The 19,015-nt window shown below is 38.5% G+C and overlaps 1 protein-coding gene across 3 annotated transcripts in view; it reads left to right on the forward strand.

The window, feature by feature from the left end:
- The window catches only part of LOC133126346 (V-type proton ATPase subunit H), a 54,357-nt gene that overhangs the window by 18,039 nt on the left and 17,303 nt on the right, over window positions 1-19,015 (forward strand). For all 3 annotated transcript variants that reach the window (XM_061238490.1, XM_061238488.1, XM_061238489.1), the window contains 5 exons: window positions 3,265-3,362; window positions 4,567-4,759; window positions 14,571-14,749; window positions 16,220-16,345; window positions 17,665-17,766. In XM_061238490.1, coding sequence (XP_061094474.1) covers window positions 3,265-3,362; window positions 4,567-4,759; window positions 14,571-14,749; window positions 16,220-16,345; window positions 17,665-17,766 — 698 coding nt within the window. The remainder of the gene's footprint in view (window positions 1-3,264; window positions 3,363-4,566; window positions 4,760-14,570; window positions 14,750-16,219; window positions 16,346-17,664; window positions 17,767-19,015) is intronic.

Raw genomic sequence — 19,015 nt, forward strand, 5'->3', positions numbered from 1 at the left:
AGTAGGCAAGTAACATGGCCGTGATAATGATGTCATTCTAATACAGAATACTAAGGAATCCTGCTTAATCCCTTAAGCCGCATGGCCAGAGTGCGTTTATTTCCATTCGATCCTTTCTAACTGGGAAACAATAAAACTAATGGTTGTATTGGCCCACTCTTAAAGCTGCATACCCTCATTTACCAAAAATGGCAATGGTCCAGAGACCCAAATCCATAATAGATTTGAATTCCAAAAACATTTCAAAGACGGTCAAAATGCCTTTTGCAATTCATATCTTAACGGAGGCAAACCTGACCTCTAAATGGTACAACGTTAAACACGACACATTTATTCAAATTTGAAGCAAGATTACTTTTCATCTTTATTTTTTTAAGCTTAAAATAATAAAAAAGCCCTATGCAAAAGTTTGGGAACCCTGTCAGTTAGTACTTTGTAACTCCTCCTCCTAAGAGTTAGTCAATTCTCGTTTGTGGAATTTTTCCACATTTTCCCTGGCAGAACAGCTCTAACTCAGAGATATTATTCAGCCTCCTTCCACATACGGTGTGTTTAAGATCTCTCCAAATTTTCTAAAATATTCTAGTCTGAGGTCTTTGTTGTTTAAAGTACTATTGTTGTATTGTTGTCCTGTGAACAGCTAGCTAAAACAGTAACAAAGAATAATCCAAAAGGGTTCTCAAACTTTTGGACAGGGCCCTTATCCTTTTTTTATATTCTATAAGCAGTAAAAAATTAAAATAAAAAGCAATCTTGCTTTAAAATAAGCAGAAAGGTCTCATGTTATGGTTCAGGTTTGCTTTCGATCACATACAGATTCATTGTAACGACATTTAAACCGGTATATGTTATATGCTAATCGCTATAGCATGCACATTGATGCGGATTAATTCATGCATCTGTCACATTTCATTTTATAGCTTGGCTACTCTTAACCAGCTAAATGTTGGGAATTGTTAGCCAACCTCCTCACAATATCCAGCGCTTCATAATTATGTTTTACATGATTATGAATCACCAAGTTGTAGTTATATATATGTTGGGGTATATGCATTGAATTCATGTTGCTTTTCATAAGAAGCTCTTTCAGCATTGCTCTCAGTTTGGTGCACAGGCTACAAAGAGGTTTTTAAAGTATTTTTCTAAATTATATTTTTCTTGATGAAATTGAGAGTCAGCATAATTAGCTTGTTATTTCCATTTTATATTTAGATTTCTTCATCTGCGTAGTCTCTAGCATGTACCCTATTACTGTCCACCCTCAGAGTCAATGATGGATTATCTGTCAGGTTGTGGTTAAATGAGAAGCATAAATATCATTTCAGGAATACAGATGACTATGAATTAAGGGAATGGAAATCTTGAAAAAGAGAGACCAACAGAGGAAAAACTGCTATTACAATTATATAAACAACCAAATAGGGAAAATTAATGTCATATTTTTGGCAAGGTCACTCCTTTCACTCTTAAATAATTTACTTTTAAATAGACTTTTTGTAATTGACAGATAATATCAAAATGATGGAATATCCAGAAATGTCTTGTGTTTAATTCACTCAGTAACCAACTAAGAGATTTTGAATAAATACTTTACATGTACGCTTAAATGTTCTACTCAGTGAGTGTATATGGATTCAGCATATGTGTAGTTTTAATCTTGGACATCAGAAACAGAAGAAAAAAAAACTTTAAATGCAGTATCATTTGAAACTGTCATCATGTGTTGATAATGTCTATTAATGGTCAATACCAGCTGTTTATTCTGTTAATTCAGTGTGTTATTGAAATATAGTTTTAGCCCTCCACCATCAAATTATAAATGAGTTAAAGGTAGCATCGATGGCCTGCCTGTTCTCAAAAATATCGCTGCCATATGCAGTTTCTCCCTGAATAGCGAACAGCAGGCAAATGGTGCTTTTGTCCTCTACAAGCCACAGAACGCATTGCCAAAACATAGAAAATTAATTATCCAGCAGCAATAACTTTGTGCCATTCTGTCAGGGTGTTTTCCCTTTCTTTTTTGTCCTTTCAAATAACTTCTGATCTGCCTTCGCCATGCTCTCTGTTTTTCTCTCCCCGAAGGCCAGCAACACATATACACATTAATACTGTATCATACATTTATTTCCTGCCTGTATGCTCTGCCTCTTTTATCATATTCTAGACAAAGCTTCACTTTTAACACTGTTGTTGAACTAACATCAGAGAATATGCTGTGTATTTTGCACACATTTCCTCTCTTAATTAATTTGATTGTGATGCTATGAATAGTCTCTCAAACTTTTCAGAATGCAGCCCTCTGTCTTTTTTTTTCATTTTATACAGCCCTTGAACCGTAAGCTCACTAAATTAGGTAGGGTTGTCTGGATTCATCTGCCTCCCTGCTTAAATGATGGGCTTTCGCTTTGTGCTTTATTTAAATGCCTGAAAGCCTCACTGACTGTTCCTTCAGGTAGTCCTTTATCCTGAAAGAATGCAAAATAGCCACTTATAAATGAATGGGATTACTTACTAAATTTACGGTGGGAAGGGCACTACGGTTTGTTTCTTGAACTGAATTTACGCCATGCTTTATATGGTGAGGATAAATATACTTAGGGCTTGAATTTTAAATGGCTTTGTCAGGCCATTGTTCTTTGAGATTCACCTGCATAGCGTGACATTTAAACACTGTTTACCCCTCTAGACATTGCACTGTATTTGTGAAACGGCTTTTTGTTTATCAGAAAGGGCTCAGAAACAAGGCCACTCACAGCTGAAAGGGTTTGATTTCACCAGAACCTGAAGCAAAACTCAATTATTTTTGAAAATATAACGTAACCACAAAAAATAACAACAAAGAAATCTGTGGAGTACAGTATGAGCTGTAGTTACAAAACAATCAAAATGTACTGTACGCAACCCTCTATTCATAGTCTAGAAGTAAATAAACTCTAGACATATTAATGATAATTAGATTACTTCAGATTATTTGGGGGGGGAAATAACATGGTTGTCTTTTAAAGTAATAGGTTTCATTCTTTGCTTCATTTCCATGCCTATGTACTTGGGATTTTTGTGCCTGAATACCATTTCTCCACATTTCTCCACATTTCTCCTTTCTTCTTGTGCCTTTTGTCCTCTTGTTGAATGCATATCCTTTTGGAATATGGACCCCGAGGCCGTTCTGAAATTCATCATTAAGCTAATTGTCATGTGCAGATGAGCCATCTTCTGCTTTCCCTCTCTGTAGACTCACTCATTTCTGTTCTGTTTTCTCCTCAGAGCTCCCAGTATGTTCAGTGTGTGGCCGGCTGCTTGCAGTTGATGCTCAGGGTTAATGAGTATCGATTTGCCTGGGTAGAAGCTGATGGCGTCAACTGGTAATGCAGGATTTTTTTTCTTTCTTTTTACTTTGTACAGTAAACATGTCACTTGGGAATAAAAGATAAGTCATGTGTTATTTATAGGAACGTATAATTTAAGCTATAAATGGTTCTGTGAAAACAAAATCACAGCATTGCGGTGGCCATCTCAGTCTGCAGACTTAAACTCTTATCAAAAACCTGTCACAGTCCAACAGATCTTGAAAATCTTTTGTTTAGAGGAATGTTTGAGTGTGGGTATGAGTGTGTGTGTGTGAATGGGTGAATGAGAAGCAGCAATTGTACAGCGCTTTGGATAAAGGCGCTATATAAATGCCAACCATTTACCATTTACCAATGTTTCAAAATCCTCCTCAGGTGTTTTCAAACCATATAAAACATTATGAGAAAATTTCTTGTGGTGTTGTTTTTGCAAGGGGCAATAATTGTGCCTATGACAGTATGCCAATAATTGTGAAACAGTATATTTGTGTGTAAAACAGGTGTTTAATTAGACATTTTTTTAAATTTGGTTGAGACAATTAAATTTATAACCTACAGTATCTTCCATAGTGTGTTCCACAACATTAAAACATTACAGTATATCTCAGTAATGGTGATTGTAATGGCCTTTTGTGTACAGCATTATCAATGGTACCAATAGGCTATGTGTGTGCTACTAGCGTAAAATGAGAACAAGGCTATGTGTGTGCGACTAGGATAAAGTAAAGACCACGCTGTGTGTGTGCGACTATCGTTAAGTAAGAACAAAGCTGTGTGTGTGTGACTATCGTTAAGTAAGAACAAAGCTGTGTGTGTGTGACTATCGTTAAGTAAGAACAAAGCTGTGTTCGTGTGACTATCGTTAAGTAAGGACAAGACTGTGTGTGTGACTATCGTTAAGTAAGGACAAAGCTGTGTGTGTGTGACTATCGTTAAGTAAGGACAAAGCTGTGTGTGTGTGTGACTATCGTTAAGTAAGGACAAGACTGTGTGTGTGACTATCGTTAAGTAAGGACAAAGCTGTGTTTGTGTGACTATCGTTAAGTAAGAACAAAGCTGTGTGTGTGTGACTATCGTTAAGTAAGAACAAAGCTGTGTTTGTGTGACTATCGTTAAGTAAGGACAAGACTGTGTGTGTGACTATCGTTAAGTAAGGACAAAGCTGTGTGTGCATGTGACTAGCGTAAGGTAAGAGCGAAGCCTTCATTGCATTTTGCAGCATCACCGCGGTGCTGAGCAGCAAGTGCGGCTTCCAGCTGCAGTACCAGATGATCTTCTGCGTCTGGCTGCTGGCCTTCAGTCCGCAGATGTGCGAACACCTGCGCCGCTACAACGTGGTGCCGGCGCTGTCCGACATCCTGCAGGAGTCCGTCAAAGAGAAGGTGACCAGGATCATCCTGGCCGCGTTCAGGGTGGGTCCCGGCTGAGCAGACAAACACACGCATACTAATAATGAGATACTGTATAATTCATTAATAAATAACTGGCAGCTGAACATTGTTTGATGCAGTGCACATGCAGACATAGCATTTGTATGGTATTTACCTATAATATAATATAAAGGAATATAATGTGATACAAAAGAATATTCTAGAAAGTGTACAGTGACGCAGTATAGATGTTAAATTAATGAATAGGAGCATGCATAATGCAAACTATTGAACATTCGCCACTGTAAAATGAAACTTAAGAAAAATAATCCTGCAGGCTTGCACAGTGGGCCTGTTGTAAAACATAATTTAGCAAAGTATTTTGTGTAGAGTGGATGCTGGATCCTTTGGCAGTTTAAGATGCATTAAGAGGCTGTGGTCGTACAGGGGCCTTGCATTATTATTATTCCTCCTGGCCCAGTGTGGTCACTTTCCCCAGAGCTGCATAAAGTAATACATGATTTATGTCCTGCATAACACCATCAGGCAGCCACCCGGTTGCACTGTTAGCTCTGATATACGTCATTTGCATGGCGGTAAATTGCTCCAGTTGAAAGGAAAACAATAGCACTTAACCCCCAGGGGGGTCAGTGGACGTGATTGGTTTACAGCAGTGGAGTGCAAAAGAGAAAGCATAAATTTAAGGGCCTTCATATCTCAGAGGGTCTTAGACGATGATTTGTGTTTGGCTTTTAGTTTCACAAGCTTCCAGTCAGTTTCTGCCTTCATTTTTTTGGGACCTAATTTGAATACTTTGCCGCTAGAGTGGCTGTGTGTAAACATTTTGCTGTATGTAATATGCTTGATATTGGATTACTATATTTTCAAACGTAAGCGTGGGATATTACTCCGGGCTTGTGTTTTCCGTTTAGATAACACACCCTTAGCCCTTTATATCTCCTGAAACACAGTTTTTATGAGTCTGGGTTTAATTAACAAATGAATCAAAAACATCAACCGTTAATACACTCTGGCCACAAAGGAAATGTTATCACCTCTCTCACTATCTGTTACGGATTTGTATACAGCTCTTTTAATGAGTTCTCAATATGCCACGCCACCATTTTCATTGATGTGCAAGACACAGACTTCTTAGGGATCGAAGTTAATAGAGGTCATTTTGTCGGTGCCATTTAAAACGATAGTCTCTTCTATCTGGAAAAGTGCAAACCTGCCATGTGTGCATTCCCCTTTATAAGTACGGAATGCACTCACGCTGGTATTGCCTTGCTGTTTGCCTAATGGCCCAAGTTACACTCAGTTGAAACACCAACTGCCTCACTTCTGAATCTTGCATTCCAGACCCACAGAAGAGCTGGTTGGCAAGCTACTGTGGTGGTGCCTAAAGTCTTAACACAGGCTTATGTTTATGATTAATGGCTGGAAGCAGATAGAGACCATTGGGAATGGCGCTGGCCATCTGTAATGATAATTCATTGCTTCCTCTATGTCTTTTGCAACTCTAGCCCACATTTCTTCTCAGTCACATTTGGCAACTGCTAATTTATGCGAAAAGCCTCCTGGAAGTAAGGACTTGTTGCTAGTCATAATTGTCGTGCAAGGGGACAGCTTCTTCCATTAGAACTGAACAACCGGTGCATTGAACGCAAAATCATCTCCGCCTCACTTTCATTTATCATCATCGCTGTGGAGGTGGCTTAGTATCTGTGCTTATCAAGAGCAGCAGCAGTAGGGAGAAGTATGTCCACTCTTAATTGCTTAATTGCATGAGAAGTTTTATGGGGTGGAATACGTTTCAGCTCTTTAAAAGCTGTGAGAATGCAGTGAAGTGGTTTAATGTCCCCTCTGCAGTATCTCTCTATCTCTCTATGTTCACATGCTCTGGTGGGGTGGTCAGCATCTTCAGCATCTTGAATTATCTCTAAATATTATCATTCATAAGCTGTGAATTATAACATTGTTGACCAGCTTTCACTATCAATTATATACAGTGGGTGTATATAATCCTGACATTTCTCACATAGCCAATAAGAGGAAATGCGAGAGACTTATCCAAAGTGCTAAAATGCACCTTAAATGTCAGATTTAAGGAAGCCACGTTTCACCTTATAAGTCAATAGAAGACACTGTCACCCAAGCCAAAGCCAAGAATAAAACTGTGAGACTGATTGCCCCCACTCCCAAACTAACGGACTGCAACTTGCCGATGATCGCTGTGCTTTGTCGGAAGCATGCAGCTCGGAGTGCTTAAAAACTCATTGCCACGAGTCACACGTTGCCTTCTGGAAATGCTTCAGGTCACTCACAGCTTGTACAGCTCCGATGAAAACAAAATTTTTCCTAACAGCCCTTTAACTTAATTTCTTGCCGCAGTAAGTTTTTACTGTTTTGGCAATGTATTTATATTGCATGAAATATATGGTGCATTTGTGGGCTGCTATGTACATGCATACATGTTGTTTATTCTATGCATTATTCATTGTACACTGCATTTGTAGATTCAAAGTAATAGCAAACTCCTATCAGCAGCTTAGGATATGTTATCTGAAAAGCCTGAGGGTTCAATGTGAGAGGTTCTGTGGCGTATTTAAAATGATACGCTTCTCAAATCTGAAAAAACTCGCACTCAACTCAGCATGACTGCTTGATTTCATAAGCTTTCTGCCACGACTACATACCCAGAATTTCATCTGGCAAATGGAGCGCAGTCCAAGTATTTGAATGGTGGTAACATTTCTGTTTTGGCTCTGTACTCCAGCACATTGGGTTTGAATATGATTATCGATCTATTGACATCTATATTACATCTACATTGGGACATTGTAGGAAATGCATCCCTTTTATACATAGTCCAAAAGTAATTGGACAGTTGGCTTCTCAGCTGTTTCTGATTAGGCAGGTGTATGTAATCAGTTCCATAGTGCAGGCATAAGACAGCTTTCATGATCTAGTCTTGAGGCTTTTGGTTGCCTTTGGAGTCTGTTATTGGTGTTTGGCCATATGACGACCAGAATGGTGCCAATGACTGTGAAGGAAGCCATTGTAAGGTGGAGAAATAAGAAAAAAACAGTCAGAGACAAAGACTAAACAAAATAGGCTTACCAAAATACAGTATTTGGAGCATTATAATAAAAAACACTGGTGAGCTCAGTAGTTGCTGGTAGGGGCTGGTAGGCTAAGGAAGACCTCTACAAGTTGAGGAATTCTCACTACAATGAAAAAACTCTCAAACATGTGCCCAACAGTTCAGAAACACTCTTCAGGAAGCTGGTGTGGATGTGTCAGTGACCACTGTCTGCAGAAGACTTCACAAACAGATCTGCAGAGGCTACACTGCAAGATGCAAACCACTACTGAGTTGCAAAAACAGGATGTCTTGGTTACAGTTTTAGTACCTCAAGGTACTACCTAAAAAAGAGCCTGCAGAGTTCTGGAAAAAGCTCTTGTGCACAGATAAGACCAAGATTCAGTGTGATGAGAATAGCACAGTGCGCAGGCTACAAGGAACTTCCCAACAAAAAAAGCACCCCACCCCCCCATCTCTGAAACATGGGGGTTGGGGTGTTACAGTATGAGCATGTACAGTGGCCACTGGTGCTGGCTCACTTGCCTTAATTGATAAGGTAACTGCTGATTGCAGCAGCAGAAAAGAATTCTGAACATTACAGAAGCATATTATCTGCTCAAGTTCAAAATCAAATGCCTCTAAACTCATTGGACAGTGCTTCATCCCACAGCAAGGCAATGATCCCAAATGTACACCAGTGCTCTTTCTTCTTAGTGATGTTCCAAATAGTTTGTTTCAGAAAGACTGTTGTTTGGCCAATGTTTTTGTATGTTCTTTCTCTTATTTCTCAGCCTAATACAAATGTAACAGACTCCAAAGGGAATCAAAAGCCTAGAATCAAGAGTCGATATTGCGTGCTTTCTGATATGTGCACTTAGGAAGTGATTGAATACACCCGACTACTCAAAAAGAGCTGTGAAACCAATTGTCCAATTACTTTTAGTTCCCTAAAACGGGGTGACTATGAATGAAAAGGGATGTAATTCCTATACCGATCACACAATATGGATGTAAATACCCTCAAATTAAAGGTAACAGTCTGCACTTTAACCACTTTAACCATTAATTGTTTCATTTCACATCCAATGTGCGGGAGTAAAGAGCCTAAAGAACAGAAATCGTGCCACTGTCCAAATACTTACTGGTTGCACTGTACAAAGAGTTAATAACAACAAAAACTGCAAATTTCTGTGATGTCAAGGAGCATGATCATTTTATCCAGATCACTGCTGGAAAAAAGTGGCATATTTTTGTGCAAATGTGAAGACACTGGAAAATCACAAATTACTTTCAGATTGTATAGGTGTGCCTTTCTGGGTTTATTGTTTTAATGAGTAGGGCCTTGATTTTTGTATTGATTGCAGCATGACAAACAAAACTGGGGAATTGAAACCTTGGGTATCGAATTTCTGCTTTCAGCTGAATTAGACAAGTCCAATTTTAATCGGCAAGTTTGTTTGGCCATGTAATATAATTCACAGCAACTGACACAGTTCCATTGTCTGAACCCGTAGAATAGGGGGGAGGTGTACATATTGACTGATACTTATCTATGCTGCGCATGAAGCATGGCTTAATGTCCATTGTGGTCTGTGCAGAGTATGTGCTGGACGAAACCTTTCCTCAGCTCAACAAGCACCCCTGCAGGAACCATTTTCCACCACAAATACCTGCTTGGACAAAAGCGCTCACTTTTAATGATTAGAGCAGGAAAGCTGGAACGCGTCTCCTAAACAGGTCTGGAAAGCCTGGTTAGGAGATGCTGTGTATTGTTGTGTAGAAAGTCTGTGGGGAAAAAGTCCTATTCACCTCCTTATTCCAGGTGACTTTTTGAACTTTGTTCTTATCATAGGAAACATCTGAGTGTGTTTATTGCATTTTATTGCAGAAAGTGTTTCACTGCAAACAATTGAGTTGTCTTATTAAATAAATTCTGATGTCATCAGATAAATGCCATTTTTTTGAGACAATACATTTTGGAATTTCTGGGATATATAAACTGTTGCCATGAGCTGTTTCAGTAATAATGTAAATATTTGCATGAAAACTTAATTGTTGATATTATTGATGATTGCTTCTTCCTTGAATGTGTCTTGCATTATCTGTGGAAGAAATATACTTAGAAATGAACATCACAAAAATAATTAATAAGTGACTAATCACTTTTGTCTTTTGTTTAAATCTAGCTCAGTACCTTTCTTTGATGTTTTTTGGGTTAATTAAGGGATTTATGTAATTTTGATGTGAACAGCAAAGGGAATTGCTGTTATTTTTATCCCTTGAGATACAAGCCTGCACATAAGTATCTTGCACAGCATGTGGGGAGATGTATGCTGGTAGTAATTGTTCTGTGGAAAAGTTCAAAATTTCACAGTCAGAAATTGAGTCAGATGGAGGCATTGTCACTGTGAACATGACGCTAGTGCAGATACAAAGAGGGAATCGTGTTGCTTGCTGTTATTCTGGAGGAGAACATTGTTTGTGTGTAATCCCTTTGGTGCTGTTTGGGGCAAAATGAAAAGCTGTTTTCTCAATGGAAGGTGAGGTATGTGCTGGGAAGATGCGGTACCTGGGCCTTAAGCTGACTTGTAAGGGGTTTTGAAGTGAGCCCTTCTGGCTTCATTAGTTTCCATGCTGGGAACAGTGTTTAACACCCTGACCCCCTGAAGCAGAAGCCGGGATGTGGGTGGATCTCTCCCTGCAGAGTAAGCCTGGTTCATGACTCACTCCCGCCTCTGAGATGGGAGCAGATGAAGGATGGGGGAAGTGTGTCTGAACACCAGCAGTCTCTAGCCTGTGATTTAAAGACCAAATTAAGGCCTTTTTCCATTTACATGGCCTCTAGCACAGGCAGTGATGTTAAAATATATCCAGTTGATGGAGGAGAGACATTACACTGGAAGGCACCGACAGCATGCCTTTACTCACACTTTGCAGCCCGAAGAAGCAGATGGCATTAGCTTCCATCAACTGTCCATCTTATGGGCGTTAAAGCACTAGAAAAAAGTTTCTCTGGGTTTGCTAACTTTTGAATAGCTGTGTTTCCCTAATACACTCACATGCTTGGGGTTGTTAAGACTGAGTGATTTGTCTCTGAAAGTATATGAAGGATCCTGGCTGTGTCTGTCATATCAGTGAACATGCAGGAATATATACAACTGTAAAAAAAATATTAGTCAACTGTTATTTTGCTTGTGTTAGGGTTTTTTTTGATTTTCTGATCCCCAAGGGATGCATAGGCTGAAAAAAAAATAAAAAAAAATTAACATGTATGAATTCACTTCCATTCCGACGAAAGGCAAAGAAGAAAGAGTACTAAAATACCATCACACACATCACATATTTGAAATGGCATCTAGTTCTAGCATCTACATTTTGAAAGTTAATTAACACACATTTCAATCCTGGCCCTAAAAATGAATACACATTTCATTGGCTTAACTGGCATTTCATTGTCATCCCCTCATGCAGTTTCAGCCATTTTCCAATATTCAGTCAGTTCAGTCAAGAAAGAATACGACATGAAGATGAAAATATTGAAGATCCGTAATCTGAAGCGGAGCTTTGATGTGACACCAGAATAATCAAAATTGACAAATTCTGAATAGGAATCTGGCTGTCTGTAGCAATGGCAAAAGATACTACCCCAATGAAATGTGAAATGCGGTTTATCTTCAGTGGGTCTGTAAATGTATGTGACACCTGCCAAGGACATGCAAGTGCTCATGCCAAAGAGAACATTTCTCTGGGAAAGGCCAAGCGGTATCTCATTTCCATGTATACATTGTATTTCTTGTTGAATGTGTAGATATTCCTTTAAAGACCTGTGGAATATTCCCTCAGAATGATAATGTGACTGCATATAAAATCCGGATTAAGATATCCAACACTGTGAATAGGATCCCATATTAATGGTGAACATTTACCGGCTCTGTTAAGTATGAATCACAATTTACTGAGGAAGGAAATAAAGGTGATAATAGTGTTCTCTTTCACAAGGATTTCATCATAGTAGTAAAACATTCGTAAGGCCTTTATGGTATTTCTCTCCCATTGCTGCCAGAACTTGTGCACAGCAACAGTGTTTGGTCTTCAGTGTGAATTCAGGCTACCTAATCTTGGATGTCTAATCTCAATATCCCCATAAGGCTGCTTCCCAGTGCAGTCTCCAGAACTGAGCCTTATGATGGAAAATCCATCAATTTCTCCATAACCTCTGTCCTCCCCACCATATCATCACATGCATACCTCTACCTGATGTTGTCTTGTCCTGTGCATGTTACAGTGGTTTCTGGTATGTCAGGCAAAAATCTACTAGTGGTTATGCAACCATTTCTATTTCTATCCAATAATTCATCATTATCTGTTAATTACTAGCTTTTAAAAAGTATAATTAATCGATGTGGTAAACTTGACCAGAATTAGAGTACAAACTCTTCCTCATTTTGAGCCAAGGAAAACCCTGGAATTGTCCTAACATGTGTAAGGGTTAACGCCAAGGATCTGGTGTTTTTATGGGTCTATGGGTCTGAGTTGGCGTAAATGTAATGCCTTATTGATGTTGCACTTACTCTGGCTGGTGAGATTATTTGTTTCCAGGTCCAGCATTATTGCGCATTGTACTGTAGTTTCATCTTGCGCATTGTGCTTATGTTCTCTTTCATTTTTTGCTTGCTCTGGGTGGGAATTGTAATTTACCGATGATTATCTTAAAGATAGATGAGAAGGAAACAACTAATATTATTTTAAATGACATTAATTTAATAAAGCATCACCAAAATAATTTCACAGGTGAGTCAGTGGTTCCATGCCTCTCGCTGACATCTCTAACCACCTGCAGTGCCACACATTAGTTGCTAGAAGACCCTGTTGGAGGAATTCTACTTGAGAATTCATGACACTTGGTGATGAGGGTTGTCATCTCTTTACTGAGATTTCTCCGTCATCAGCTGGCGGGTTTACGCATCTTTCTGTACGTAGTGGTTCATTGATCAAATGTCTTTCTCTAATAGAAAGATTTCTTTCCAAATGAATGAGAGCTTCTTCAGCTCTCCAATCCCAGCACGTCCCCAAACCTGTCTTTCCCCAAGAGGGACCCCAGCAGGCTTCACTTAATGTCTCCAGGGTAATTACTTCACTAAATAGGAATCTAATCCCAAGACCATTATAATTACAGGCACTCAAGTGAGGCAACTGCTGTATGCTTGACTTATTAATGAAATGCAAACTGTTCAATGTCTTCGGCATAGCAATAGAATGGAGGCCTTGGTTTCTATGAAATATTTACAAAGTTTGTAAATGTTTGGGGCTGATGTAATGTTGCCATTGTGACACTGAAGCTTTCACCTCCTGTCAAATGGAATTCAGACAAAGGCAGCACAATGGACTGCCTTTGAATATCAGTGAAATTACCCGTTGGAACATCATGTGTGTGTCTGCTATATTCGAGTGATCAATGTTTGATTTCAGAGGGTGAAGCGAGTCCTCTTTTTCCTCTTAAATGTTCTCCAACTGTTCTACAAATGTGTTTGCTTGTGAGAATACAGAATGTTTCACTTCTTCTGCTGTGCGGTACTTAGTGTGCAAGCATTAAAGTGTATCCATCGCTGTAATTCAGCTGACATCTTTGCCTCCAAATGCACTCAGCACTTTATTTCAGCAACCATTAAAGAATGACATTCATCACCATAGCAACATTTCAGGCATAATGTAAACAATTAATCGCGTAGACAATGGTTTCCTCCAGATGTAATGAGGGAAGCCATCACCAAATATTATGTGGAAATTAATTATTTTTGCTGAATGGGTAAGTAGAATTATGTGTAATGTGATGTGAAATGCCTTTGAGTGTTCAATGTTTTTGAGAAGTGAATGACCAGTTCTCTGAATCTTTAAAAAAAAAAAAAAAAACTATAGAAGTATCAAACAATACCTTTATCTGTAATGTCACGTTCGTGAGATCACCTGTGTATTTACATCTTTTTTTCATGATAGAACCTTGTAAAAATTGTCATGTGGTAGAATTACCATCATTAACTATATCCTTAAAAGATAATTATCGTATTTTGTTAAGTAATGACGGAGAAAAAATATAATTGTCTTTTAACCTAAATTTTATTCAGTTGGACAGTTAAAACATTATCTTTAATACATGTCACTTGATATGAAATACTACTGTACTTTGCATGTACATTTTTAGCTTGTTTACGGTGCAGGGTTTTTATTAATGTATAATTTTTTTTACATACAGTTAATAACATGTGCCGAGCTAGCACAGTACATGTATTGCCATTATACTGTCAGGTTGTTGCTCCTAGACTATGTAATCAAGTTAACTGATCAACAGTATTCTGTAACTTTTATTTAGCAGCTTTTTGGTTTGGAAATTATTTTTGTATGCATAAATTTCATTAAAAGAGAAGTATATTTTGAAATAAATAAGGTGAAAATTGCAAATGGCTTCTTGAGAATTCAAGCGTTTAATTGTTGTGTTGTGTGCTTGTTTTCTTTTGCCTTCTGTGCATAGAACGTGTCTCTTTGATGTCTAAAAATGGAGTCAGGGGACTTATTTTCTTTGTCTGTTGAAGATTGCTTCTTTTGACAGTTTATTATATTGCATAACCTGGCCCTTTGATTTTATTCTTTGAACCTTTTTCTTTCTTGTTTGAAGAAGGTGGTAGTTTGATTGCTAGTTTGGTCTTGGTCTGATTTCCTTTCAATTTCAGCAAATGTGGGCACACATTTTTTTTAATATTGTTTATTCAGAATCTTCTGGAGAAATCTGCTGAGAGGGAGACCCGGCAGGAGTACGCCCTAGCCATGATCCAGTGCAAGGTCCTGAAGCAACTGGAGAACCTGGAGCAGCAGAAGTACGATGATGAGGACATCACTGAAGACATTAAGTTCCTCCTGGAGAGGCTGGGAGAGAGTGTGCAGGACCTCAGGTGGGTGGGAGGCCATTTTGTGACTGTGGACAACTGTGCTTCTGAATTTCCCTCATTGCATCTACTGAATGCTAAAGGATTTTAAGTTGAACAGTTAATAAGATATCCGATATTCCGTTGATACTGAGACCTATTCATCCATTTTCACCAGTTATGATGACATGATGACACAAAATGTGCTTTTATTTGTAAGCACCACTCAAAATGGTAATGACCCCTGTCGTGATCAGGCTCTGCATGACAATGATGTGGTGAAATTGCCGCCGATCCTGTTGTTGTAATCCATGAACACAGGTACTGTAGTATTGGCATCAATGGACACGCAATGTGCTTTACCACCGGGTAAATCAGAATTGATGCTGACCTTCAGCTGATGTCATTAAGGAGCTGCCTCTTGAACACAACACCCTGAAGCAATAAATGACCTAGCCTTCCGTTCTTACAATAGCTAATGGCTAATCTCAATGATGACTGATTTATCCCCTGCTGACTATTGCTTGCTCTGATAATTGCCTCTTTAGTGTGAAAAGCTGTACTGTACAATGATTATCTTGTGTGAATGGTTTCAATCGAACCACTGCAGCATGTTAAATGCTGGTATTATCCCCAGTACAGCTTGTATGAAGGACCAGAGAATCAGGAGAGTTAAAGAAAATATTTATTTACCATATGTATTATGTGTATACAGATCATGCGACTCCACTTTAATGTTTCCAAAAAGTGTGCCAATTATCGTTTACTGCTGCCAAAAGGTTTTATTTGTAATTACCTGTGATTTGTATCCCTTTTCATTTCTCGAACAGATTTCTCAAACTGAGACCTCTAGAAAATAAAACTGTCAGTCTTACACTTGCACTGCTAAAACGGTCGTTTACTGACAAATAACTGCAATAGCTTGTGTTCTATGTGCCGTTCACTGACTGATGTAATTAAATGTTCAATCACATTTTTAATTCCAGCGGTCTCCTGAAGTCATTGAAATGTCTTCCTCTGCTTATCAGGGAAATGACTAAGTTTAAAATATGGAGTACAATTTTGTTTACGTCTTAGATTGGGGATCACTTGTAATTCAATGTGATAACATACCCACAGATAGTGTACATTACAGCCAAAAGGGAAAAATACATTTGAAAACTGTCCTTTCACCTCAAAGTAGCTGAAAAGTTCAATTTCATTTCAAAACCATGTTCTTTTCTGTGTTTGAGGTGAATTGAGGGTTTGCATAATTGATGCTTTTTGTGGATTACTTTCATTACAATCTGCTGCTCTCAGTGCAATTTATTTGAAATAAATTATATCATTTTAGTTCTTTTTAGTTTGCGTAGTCTTCAGAAGCCACTCAAACTGGCCCCTCTAATCTGCTGGGAGCTCATTTGCTTTTGTTTCCTTTATTTTTATGTTATATTGCTTGCGTCCTGTAGTTTTCTCACAGATGGATCTTATGAATTATAGTTGATTATTTATTTTCAGTTCCTTTGACGAGTACAGCTCAGAGCTGAAGTCCGGCCGCCTGGAGTGGAGTCCTGTGCACAAGTCAGAAAAATTCTGGCGTGAGAATGCTGTTCGGCTGAATGAAAAGAACTACGAACTTCTCAAGTAAGGAGTTTGCCTGCCTACTTTTTCATGACTCTTGATAAAATAGAGTTGGCGTTCCCTCAAGAGGCTTTTGGCTCACCTGTAAACAAGTTGTAAATGGTGCTGCCTGTGCAGCTATTTCTCTGACTGCTTCTTAGTTCTGTATTTCAAACCTCGATAAGAAGATGGACAAGCAGATAGTTGTTGTTGTTCTTTTGTTGTGTAAATCAGAGACTTGTGTCCTGTGTTGTGAAGCTGCCAACAGGAAGTGCAGTTGTGCATTAAAGCTGGAGCAAACGGACTGGGATCGTGTTAACTAAAATATTTATAGAGGCCCACCAAGCACCACTGAATCTCATCCGTGTACATGCTTGACCCAATTTTACTGCACCCTGCAATATTCAAAGTTGCTCCACCTCCCATTCTCTGAATCAGGAACACAGGAATCCCAGTGTACTGCACTATACCCCTGGTATTAAGGCTGATACTTTAACATCGGACCAGATGTTAATGCTCCTTTCAGGACTGCTTATGATGGTTTGCAGTAGTAGTCGTAAATCCTTTGCTGAGGGGCATGGTCATTGATTTGTACTGGTGGTTTATACAGTTTTGATGTTGTGAAGTTATATTTTCTCTGTAATGTATATTCACACAGGGTATGGCTTTAACAGATAAAGTTTTTGATGAGATTAAATTTAGGCAACTTGGACTTCATACATACTTGCATGCATACACGTATTTCAGGTGTTGCTTTCTTAAGTAAAATAACTTCTACTATTTTATCTCATTGCTTAGAATCATGCATGAATTTAGAATTCAGAGTAGTGAGAACATTAGGGTGTATAGCTGTTGTTCAAAAGAGAACTTGATGCTGACTGAAGCAAAATGACAGTTAGAGTTTTTTTTCTTCTTTTTTTTAAAGTGATGTGAAGAATGTGTTTTAAGAGAATATGCATGCATGAATGAAATAAAATTGTCCTCTTTTGGGGAGCATCTTAAAATGCAAATTACATTTGAGAACTTAACCTTACCCAGGAGAAAGATGAAATCCGATTAATCCACCAGGAATGTAATTACTTGAACTGAAAACAAGAGACATTACTGCATGTAATTAGGAAGTTTATTAACTCTAAAGCTTTATTGACTGAGGCATTCAAAAGAACAAATTGACCCATTAGTATATCCATCCGTCTGTTCTATCTGCATGTCATAACACCTATGATATTGCATGCACAATAAATGTTAAATGTTTTTTGTCATTCTTTGTCACTTTGGCACAGTGGCATGCTGTTGTAAGATGCAGTAAATTAGATCTTTGGCCTGTTTGGTTTCTCTGATAGGATCCTGACCAGGCTTCTGGAAGTTTCTGAGGATCCACAGGTGATTGCGGTTGCAGCTCATGATGTTGGAGAATATGTGCGACACTATCCTAGAGGAAAACGGTAGGCGAACAAGTCCCTCGATACTGCTGTTTCCATTAAAACGGTTTTCACTGAAGCACTTTGAATCCACACTTTTGTCCATTCACAGGAACAGTAATAATAATAATTTGCATGAAATATTTTCGTATTTTAGTTAAAACAACATAAAACAACATAAAGCAACATCCATATTCTGTGTAAATCATTTTGTAGCCTCTTCATCCATGTGTTTCTTGTTCATTCATTGTAATAATCATAATCATAATGATATTCTTATTATTGACTGGCATTTTGTGGCCAGATTTCATGCCATCAGCAAGAATCAATCTGTTTTCAGATTTGTCGCATGCTACAAAAATTACTATAATATTATAATTTAAAATTATATACAAGATATGCTATTGTCAAAAACTGTAACTGTCTTTCTTAAAGTGCCTCTTCCTAAGGTCTTGCAGTGCTGAGATGGCTAGTATCTTTTTTTCATTTGGGTTGAGTTTTTGACACGAGAAGGGGCACTGTGTTTCTGCCGTTTCCTTCAGCCTGTGAAAGCAGCAGTTGAAAGGTAATGGCAGGCAATGAGAAACACTGTCCATTCCAACATTTAAAATGGTTAATTCATAAAAACCGTCCATTACTTCTGGAAATGAGCATAACCTAGGCCTTTTTAAGTGACCGAGTTCACGGTTAAAGAGAAGTCCTTCGAGTGTGTAATGTAAAGGGAAAGTCTGTCTGTGAAGTGAAAACAGTATGTGTGTGAGGAGGACCGTGGAGACCTGCATGTATAACTGCTTTGCTTTGTGGGAAAAGCCAGCAGGATTATAATGACTGCCTCTCACTGTGGATATGAGTACACCGCTAATCTAGCTTGAGAATGCTTTTGATCAGGATCTGAACACAGAACCCATAACTAGCGCTATGATTTAATCACTGCATCCCTGCTCATTCTGAAGAAAATGGCACGTCTACCATAGCGCAGCGTCTCACTGGCTCAGACCTGCTCGTTGGGCTGGCCGTTGGGCTGGCGGGCTGGGCAGTTTCAGTATGTTTGCTGATTCATGTTTTTTAGCTTTTTTAAATAACCATCCCTTCTATAGGATGATTCAGACAGTTGATACACTGGTTTTAACTAGTATTTACTTATCTTTCCTTCACTTGTTTAGCTGCCTGTACCATTATATGCTGCTTTAATTTGGCTACTCATTCATTTGATTAAAAAGAAAATTCAAGCTGGTAGATGCGTTAGTCTGACACACAGTAGAGCATATGCAGT

This window comes from Conger conger, chromosome 4 (genome assembly GCF_963514075.1).
Source record: "Conger conger chromosome 4, fConCon1.1, whole genome shotgun sequence".
Classification (NCBI taxonomy): domain Eukaryota; kingdom Metazoa; phylum Chordata; class Actinopteri; order Anguilliformes; family Congridae; genus Conger; species Conger conger.